Here is a 9,758-nt window from a genome sequence, read left to right on the forward strand (position 1 = left end):
AATTTTCATATAGTTTTTTTTTTTCTTTTTTTTCTTTTTTCCTGAATGAATCATTTTAAAATTTAATTTTACAAATTTATATATAAATACATTGTTTATAAATAAATTTTTTTTTGTACCTTTTAAAAAATAATAATAATAATAATAAAATTTTTAAAAATAAAGCAACAAGTTTAACATTATTATTATTATTATTATTATTATTATTATTAAATCACACTCTTACCTCACAAAAATAAAATAAAAAGAAAATTTAAAAATTTTTTAATGAATGAAAAATAATTACATGAAATAATAATAATAATTATTTAACGATCAGAAATTTTCTTATCGATTTGTTTTTATGTTATTCACACGTTAAAAAAAAAAGAAAACAAAAGAAAAAAATTTTTTTAATGCTTTGCCGCCATTTTTTTTTTTTTTTCTACGGCACGGCACAACTTTAAAATTATTATTGAACGAAAATAAAATAAAAGAAAAAAACAAAACAAATTAATAAAAAAAAATAATAATAATAGTAACAGTTGAAATGTTCAAGTTGTTCTGATTATTTGAATCGTGTCATCTTCGAATTCTAAATCGATTTTCGATGGATAAGAAACGATCAAAGTTCCTTCGGGATCTTCCACGCGTACGGGTTCGACCGTCATAGTGAAACATTCTTCGTCGAACGTCGTGGCGATTCCACTTTGTAACATTTGTTTCAATAGGGAATCTAAAACTTTTTTGCAATTGCTTTGAGATTTCGATGACGTGACTTCAATTAATAATTCCTTCGTGTTGACGGATATCTAAAATAATAATAATAATAATTAAATATTAAATTTTTTTCGAATTAAATCCAAAATTTTTTCGTGCGCGAAATAAAATATATACGTACCTTGGTCGAATCGGAGTTTGTTAGAGGAGGAAAACTAATCACCGTGTTTTCCGAATTCAATAAACAAGGATACAACGGTTTGTCCTCTAAAAGATACAGATATTTATGAATCCCCGAATATGTGTTTCTCTTTTTTTCCTTTCTCAAAGCTTCTGCTTCTTGTTGCAATTGAAGAAATAATTCTGCAGAGAGAAAAAAAATAAAATTTAAAATTAAAACATCGAGAAAATTTAAAAAAATTTTCCCGTTTATTCAACATGATCATTATACCTTTTCCGGTGAATTCTTTATTTCTCGACAGGGGTATGATTTTAAATCCTTCAGGAGAGAGAGCAGTGTAAAGGAAATTTCTACCTTTGCACAAAGAAAGATCATGTGTTGCGATAGTGGCAAAATTTCTCTTGTCGCAAATACCATCGTGCATTTTGTTTTGAAGTTGTAAAAATTTTTTAACAGTTTCCAAATCCCACGATATGTTTTTAACGACACATGCTAAAAAATGCGGTCTGACTTCTTTGGCAAATTTTGCCTGTTTTACAATGCATGGATCATCAGACTTGACTATTTTTAATTTGTACTTGCAAGAAATACTTTGTTCCTTAGAAAATTGAGACAAAAAAAAATTATATTACTACATTTTTACGATTATTAAAATTTTTAAAGCAAAATTAGAAAAAATTTATTGCTGTATATCTTACAAGATTTTCTCCTTCGCTGTTTTTTGTTTTTCTTCTAACTCTGCCCTTTTTCCCTTTGGCATTTTCATCTTTTTCACTGTTTCTAACACCATGTTCTTTTATGTAATCTAATATTGGTTTTGATTTACCCTGAATCACTAATTTGGCAAGCCTTTTGTCGGATAAAGGATTTCCTTGTAAATTGACATCTGCAAATATTGAAAAATAGATAAGTTAGATTTTTACAGTTGAAACTAAAAAATTTCTTTTTTTTTAAAAAGAATCAAATGAACTTACAAAACTAGAAATTTAGTTTTACCTTTCAATTTAGAAATGTCTGTTAGCTCTCCGGTGGCTTGGGTTATTTCATTGCTGCTTACATCCAAAAATTTCAACGCCGTTAAAACGTTAATTTCTGGTGGTATCACTTTAATGTAGTTTTTTTTTAAATGTATTTCAGACAGCCGAATCAACTGATTATTACATAATTGCGTCATTTCAGTCAAAGTATTGTGAGAAAAATCTACTGTGCTTAACTGTGTATTATTAGTCAAGTCCGGAATTTCAGAAATTTTATTAGAGCTAACATTTAACGAAGTCAGTGCTTGTAATTTTCCTATTGCGGAAGGTAATTCTTCGATATTATTGTTCGATACATTCAAAAACTTTAATTTGATTAAACAACCGATTTCTGGACATAATTTACTCAAATTATTCGAATGTAAAACTAAAGAAGTGAGGTTATCAAGCATTTTGATTTTCGGCGAAATTTCATGGAGACATGTGTCAGATATTTGAAGAAAGTTTAAGCTTTTACATGAAAATAACTCGTCACTCAAATTATTTTTTTTTATTCTGTCAGAAACAGAATTTCCAGATAATATCAATTCATACCTATTATCTTTAATAACACTCTGTATCTCCGGCCAAGCCGCCATTTTTAAATTATATAAATAAACGGAAACAGACCTTTTATCGCGATAAACTCGCGAATAGTACCTTTTGCTTTTAAATCACTTTTACTTTTCTTTTTGGAAAGAAAGAGACAATATTTGTTATTATTGACGCCATAGTGTGAGGTGTGAATTTTAACTGTCATGAACCATTTTACGAAATAATGTGGTAGAGATTAGTTTTTTATATAAAACTAAAAAAAATGCGCTTATATTCAAAATTTTCTTGAAACGTCGTTTTAAATTTTTTTTTTTTTGTATATGGAAAAATAACTTACAACTAGTAGCGCGTACCACATATTGAAATTTATTAAAATTTTTTTTTTTTTTATGTACGAAATGTATAATTTCAATCGAGTGACAGTAATTAAATAAAAATGGCATCCGAATGTAACAGAAGTGATATTGATGGAGATGAAACTTGTTCCGAAGCAAGCTGTGCAACTAATAACGGATCAAACGTTTCAACTGTTCCTGACAGACATGGATTTTTGGGAGGTTCTCAATATACAGCTGAACCGTAAGTCAAATAAGAAAATATTTATTATTTCAAAACTCTTATCACAAGTTTATTTCTTGAATAATTTTTTCAATTCATTAATTTAATAAATGAACTTGGTTTAAGTGTTAATAAACTCTAAATCAAAAAGGGGACTACAATACTTGTCCATAAATTTTGCAAAAGTCTTAATAAAGAGAAATAACTTTTGATAAGAAAATTAATTTTTCTTTTGTCGACTTTTGTCGACACCGACAAAAAAAAAAACCTTGCATATTATTTTACCTATAATCGAGATAAATAAATCAAAGAATTCAAATTTATGTAACAATAATTACTTCCTGTTTGAGTTTTAAACTAATGTTTTTATATAAAAAAAAAAAATACCAAAACATATTTTAATTGCATAATAAGATAATTAATGATATGTTTTTCCTTAAATTTAATTTTTCATTATATTTTAAATCTGATAAGAATTTTAATTCTCATTATTCATAATATTAATTAACTTTTAATTGGCAATTAAAAATCAATAATAGTAACCATAATAATAATAATATTGTTATTTTTTTTTAGTATTTGTATTAATCGTCAAATCCAAAGTTTTAAAATATGCTTAAAGTTATTTTTAAATACAAAATTTAAACCCCTTTTAAATTCGAATAAAATAAATATTCTATAATTAGCAAAAAAAATCTTGAGTATTTCGAATCCCTAAAATAAAAAATCTTTAAATAGAAAACATTTTTTTTTTTTTTTTTTTTTTTTTTCAATACACTAGAACCCCTACATTAAGCATTACCTAAAAAATTTCTTTCAGTGAGTGAGTAGCCTATGCATTGAAAATATTATTTGTTTGTTTAAATCGAATAATATTTTTTTTTTTGTTAGCCTTGAATGAATTTTTGAATGTTTTGTAACATAATCACATATCACCTATCGCTGTTCAAATTTAGTTTTTTTTTTTCAATAATTGGTCAATTTAATTTATTTAATTATTAAAAATTTTAAAATGTTTAATAATAATAATAATAATATATGATTTAAATATCATTAAGGTATATAATTGATTTGTTTTAGTTGTTATCAGGGTTATATTTTGGTTCCCTTTGAGTAATTACTTTTATTATCCTATCAGCCATTGTTTTTTTTTTCAATGGCACCTTCGAAATGAAATTTTATTTAAAATGTGTTAGTAGGTAACTTTGATTGTTTCGCATAAATGGTTTTATTTAAATAATAATAATAATAATAATAAAAATAGTTCAATAACTCTCTCTCTCTCTAACCCACCTGAAATTCATTTTTTTTTTTTTTTTTAGTTCTTTTTCAATTTGGTTTTTGGACTAATTGGTTAAATAACGTGACTTTTATTTTGATTGGGGACAAACGAATTCCTTTTTTTTTTTTATTGTCCAAGGTGACTGACAATGACATAAAAATTGACCCAAACGAAATTAATCAAAGCAATAATTTTTTTTTGTTCAATGGCGAAAATTACCGTAGTAGTATTATTAGTAGTTCTTGTTTAAAATTTAAATTGAAATGGCAATCGAATAATAAAACTATTTAGGGTTAATAAAAATTTATTTATGTGTGATGCGAATGAAATCCCATTCGATTTTTTCGAATAGGGGAAAGAGAAAGAGAGAGAGAGGGGGGTGGGTGGGGGGAGGGGAGAAAAGTAGGGAAAAAAATACAAATTTTTATCGATAAGAGTCATTTCCTAAAAAATGACCCAACACAAATTAATTAATCCAAACTCGATATGTTTTTTTTTTTTTTTTTCCATTTTCGTTTCGTAACTTCGTACCTTATTATACCGGATTTCCACACCTTTTCTTAGCAAAAGAAACAGAAAGAAAAAAAAAATAGGTATTAAATTTAATAATTCGAAACCTTGAAACGAAACCGTTACCAAACACAATTATTATTATTATTTGAAAAAAAAAAAAAAATTAGGTTCAATAAACGTGAAAATTTTTGCATTAACTTATCACTTTGTAACCTTCGGTTTACGGTTGATAACTAAAAAAAGCGTGTATATAAATAACTGACAAATGTCATGTGTGTTTTCTAACCTCGTAGAAAATATTTATTATTATTATTATTATTATTATTATTATTATTATTATTATTATTATTATTATTATTTATCTCTCCCCTCCCCCTCTCCCTTTTCCCCCGTGAAAGTTCCATCGTGTGAAATTATATCATTTTGGATTAAACGTTTAGGCTTTTCTTTTAATAATATTTCCGGTGTCAAACGTTTTGCCATGATTTTAATTTTTTATTTATCGTGGAAGAAGAATCCCCTTTTTTTTTTTCTACTTTTCCCTTAGGAAGTAGTGACACAAAACTAAAACGTAAAAACTTTTTCAATGATTATAAGTTTTTTTGTAACAAAAATCTGACCGAACGACCACTCCTCAGAACAACAACAACAACAACACGCATTCTCCTTTTTTTTTTTTCATTTTTTTTTTTACTAGTCTCGTTGCTATTATTATTATTATTATTATTATTATTATTATTATTATTATTATTATTATTATTATTATTATTATTATTATTATTATTATTATTATTAATTATCATTATTATTATTATTATTATTATTAAGGTTTCATTTAAATATTCGGTCAAATAAGGCGACGAGCTCGTTTGTCGTCGTCGTTTGTTTCATAGTAAAAAAAAAAATTTTTTTCGAAGGGAAATAATTTTTGATTGCACGCATACAAAATCATCATATTAAATTCAAAAAACGTGAAATGAATTATTATTATTATTATTATTATTATTATTATTATTATTATTATTATTATTATTATTATTAATCTTTACGAAAGGTATAATAGTATATCACAGTTCGTATAAGAAAAATTATTCAAAATTATAATAATGTTTAATATTTAATAAACGTTTTAAAATTAAAAAGAAAATGAAATAAAATCAATTTGCATGAACACAAACGATGTCATTCAAGCCGAAAATGGATGATATTATTATTATTATTATTACTATTATTATTATTATTATTATTATGAGTCAATGGTATTTTGTTACCCGACAAACACGGTGGTGGTCATACGTGTTCGTTCGAACGAGAGGAAAATGAAAAAAAAAAAGAAAAAAAATCAATGGTAAAATTTTACAAGCGAATTATCATTATTATTATTATTATTATTATTATTATTATTATTATTATTATTAAAATTATTAGTATTATTAATATTATTATTATTAAAATCGTTTAAATCGTTTGACTTTTTATTTATTTATTTATTTCCGCTTTCTCGAAACTTTCCAGTTTTTTTTTTTTTTTTCTTATTTTTATTGTTTCACTCTGAGGAATTTTTATTATTATTATTATTTTTAGCGATGGCAATTAATAATAATAATAATAATAATAATAGTAATAATAGTTTGAAAATCGATAATGATGGCGAATTATTATTATTATTATTAAGTTTTTTTTAAAGAAAAGTTAAAAATAATCATGAGTAATTTCGCATGTGTTTGTGTTTGTTTGTTTTACGGAATCTTTTGATAAAAAAAAAAAAAAAATTTTTTGTTTGTTTGTTTGTCGTTGTGTCCAAGGCACGTTTAAATGTCCAGCGTTTAAATTTTTTTTTTAAAGAAAAAAAAACCGGAAATAAAACAAATAAACAGGATTTAAGGTTAAAAAATTATTCCGGTTATGGATACGTTTTTTTTGTCGTCGTCGCAGATCGTTAATAAAAAAAAATTTTTTTTTTAAATGAAATTGTTGTTAAATTATTATTATTATTATCATCATCATTTTTTTTTACTGGAGGAGATTCAAGTGTTTGTTGAAAGTTGTTGTTGTTGTTGTTGTTAATCAATTGCAAAAGCTTAAATTAAAAAAAAAAAAACTTGTAAAACAGGCTGTAAAATATTTTAAGATTTTTTTTTGAGGTGAACTAATGAGCAGACGACAATTTTTTTTTTTTTTTTTTTTATTATCGAATTTAAAGTAAATATGGTGACTCTCGATCGATATCAATTAATCGTTTTTTTTTTTTTTATGATTTCCAGCATTCAACTCGTCCCTCGTGCGGTCGTTCTTAGAAGAGAACGAAAATGGATTCAAATGTTGGCAGACTGGAGAAAGTACATGGATAAGGATTATAGGAAAATAAGGAAAAGATGCAGGAAAGGGATTCCCCCCTCGTTAAGATCGAGAGCGTGGCTGTACCTGTGCGGCGGACAATTTCTAATGGAACAATCGAAAGGATTATACGATGATTTGTGTAAAAAAGACGGAGATCCAAGATGGGTGGACGACATTAAAAAAGACCTTCACAGACAATTTCCCTATCACGAAATGTTCATTTCCGAGGAAGGAGTTGGGTACGAACTTTCTGAACGCACACACACACACACACACACACACACATGCGTTGCACGTTTTTTTTTTATATTACGAAATCAAATGGCAACTCTCTCTCTCTCTCTCTCTCTCTCTTTCTATTTTTATACTTTACTCGTTTTGTAAAAGAATGCATATTATTAATAATTTACTAGGAGATGTGATGTGAAGAGGAGGAGGAGGAAGTTAATTTCGTAATATGAAATTATTAAATAAGTGGGAGAAGGAAATAGAATACAGAGAGAGAGAGAGAGGGGGGAGAGAGAGAAAGTTTAAATTCATTCATAAATATTTTAGAATTTTTTTTATTATTTCAGGCAAACGGAATTATCTCAGGTTTTAAAATGTTTTTCTATATTAAATCCCGCTGTTGGATATTGTCAAGCTCAAGCTCCGCTGGCTGCCTTTCTTCTCATGCACATGCCTGCAGAGCAAGCTTTTTGGTGCCTTGTTTCAATTTGTGAAAAATATCTCATGGGTTACTACAGTCAGGGAATGGTAATATAATAATAATAATAATAATAATAATAATAATAATAATTGAATGAAATTACCACTCCTACGTTTTTTGATAAAAAAAAAAAATATATAAAACTTGAAAATTAATTGTAATTGCGTCATTTAAGAAAAAATAATAATAATAATAATAACAGGACAGGGGGAGGGGAGGGGGAAATGAAACGTAATCAAAGTTAAGATTTGAATATTTAAAAAAAAAAAAAAAACGGAAAAGATTAATTAGTATTATTATTATTTAGGAAGATTTAACCGCGTGGTGGTCAAGGACCAAATTCAAAATGGTCGTTAATTATTAGTGGATACCACAATTAGACGAAAAATTTATTACGAAAAAAAAAAATTAATATGTTACTACGTCATCAATCACGTGATTATTTGTTTTTTTTTTTTTTTTTTTTTTTTTGGTTTCTGGGGGAAAAAAAGGAATCCTTGCAATTGGACGGAGACATTTTATTCGGTTTGTTAAAAAAAGTCGCTCCGAGAGTTTACAAGCATATAAAAAAGCAAAAAATGGAACCCATACTTTACATGACGGAATGGTTTCTATGCGTTTTCACTCGGTCACTCCCGTGGGCGACGGTACTCAGGATTTGGGATATGTTTTTATGCGAAGGTGATGTGTTAAGGGGGGTTTTCCCTTAAAAATCGTTGATCGGGAATTTCCAGCGGAATAAATATTAAATTTTTTTTTTTTTTTTGTGTCCAGGAGTTAAAGTGATTTTTAAAGCGGCTCTAGTCATAATGAAATTCAGTTTGGACAGTAGAGCTACGTTGAAAAATTGTCCGACAATGTATGAAACTTTGGAGGTGTTAAGAAATCCTCCGCCGGAAATTTTGGAAGAATATTTTTTGATTCCTCAGGTTTTTTTTTTTTTTTTACCTTTCAAATCATCTTCTTACTCACACACGAAGGGAGAGAAAATAAAATAAAAAGTTTTTTTGTTTTCTTTTTTTTTTCTTACAGGTGATAAGACTGGATATAAGCGAAGAAGTTTTCAATAAAGAACACGAGAGACAATTGAAAAAAAGAAAAGCGTCGAAAACCAGTGCCAAAAATAGCAATAAGCAATAATAATAATAATAATAATATATATACATACATACATAATTATAAATATTGTAAATATTTATAGAGATTAGATTTTTCACATAGGCGATAAATAGATGAGAGAGAGAGAGAGAGAGAGAGAAAGAGAAATTTATTTTTTGTCATTCAATATGGAATTTTCGTACCGTATTTAAAAAAAAAAAAAAAATAAAAACGAAAACGAAAAAAAAAAAATATTATACGATACTTTCGATCGAAAATTAATTATTATTGTCTCTTTTTTTTTGCTGTTTGTTTGTTTGTTTGTTTGGTAATCGAAAATTGATTTCTTTGAGGGGAAAAAAAAGAAAATTAAATAACAAAAAAAAAAACGAGGAGGGACGTTACTCGAATAACAAAAACAAAAAAGATTTGTTACATAATAATTTTTACGTGACATAATAAATAATGATAATTGTTTAAAAACGCACACGCACACGCACGCACACACACACACGCGAACCATCATCGTAATTCATATGACAGAAAATGTCAGAAGAAAAAAAAAAAACTAAAAAAAAAAAAGTTTTTAGAATGGAATAAAAAGAAACAAAGCCGGGGAAATTTTTTTTTATTCACGTTCTAGCACGCGAAGAAATATTATTATTATTATTATTATTATTATTATTATTATTATTATTATATTATTATATAATTATTATTTAAGGGAAAGGAAAGAAAAGGAAAGGAGAAAAAAATAATAATGATTAGTTATGTTATTTTCTCTCGTTAAAATGAAAACTTTCTTTT

The 9,758-nt window shown here is 26.3% G+C and overlaps 2 protein-coding genes across 2 annotated transcripts; one reads left to right on the top strand and one right to left on the bottom strand.

The window, feature by feature from the left end:
• Window positions 1–533: 533 nt before the first annotated feature.
• On the bottom strand, window positions 534–2,495 carry Phum_PHUM255340 (phenylalanyl-tRNA synthetase beta chain, putative; the record flags this gene model as incomplete). Its single annotated transcript, XM_002426427.1, has 5 exons — window positions 534–773; window positions 881–1,062; window positions 1,151–1,478; window positions 1,579–1,766; window positions 1,877–2,495. 5 exons carry the CDS (start codon window positions 2,493–2,495, stop codon window positions 534–536), a joined length of 1,557 nt encoding a protein of 518 aa, XP_002426472.1.
• A 392-nt stretch (window positions 2,496–2,887) lies between these two features.
• On the top strand, window positions 2,888–8,993 carry Phum_PHUM255350 (uncharacterized protein; the record flags this gene model as incomplete). Its single annotated transcript, XM_002426428.1, has 6 exons — window positions 2,888–3,030; window positions 7,069–7,383; window positions 7,720–7,900; window positions 8,345–8,534; window positions 8,628–8,782; window positions 8,886–8,993. 6 exons carry the CDS (start codon window positions 2,888–2,890, stop codon window positions 8,991–8,993), a joined length of 1,092 nt encoding a protein of 363 aa, XP_002426473.1.
• Window positions 8,994–9,758: the final 765 nt, after the last annotated feature.

This window comes from Pediculus humanus, genomic scaffold (assembly GCF_000006295.1).
Source record: "Pediculus humanus corporis 1103172107629 genomic scaffold, whole genome shotgun sequence".
Taxonomy (NCBI): Eukaryota; Metazoa; Arthropoda; class Insecta; order Psocodea; family Pediculidae; genus Pediculus; species Pediculus humanus.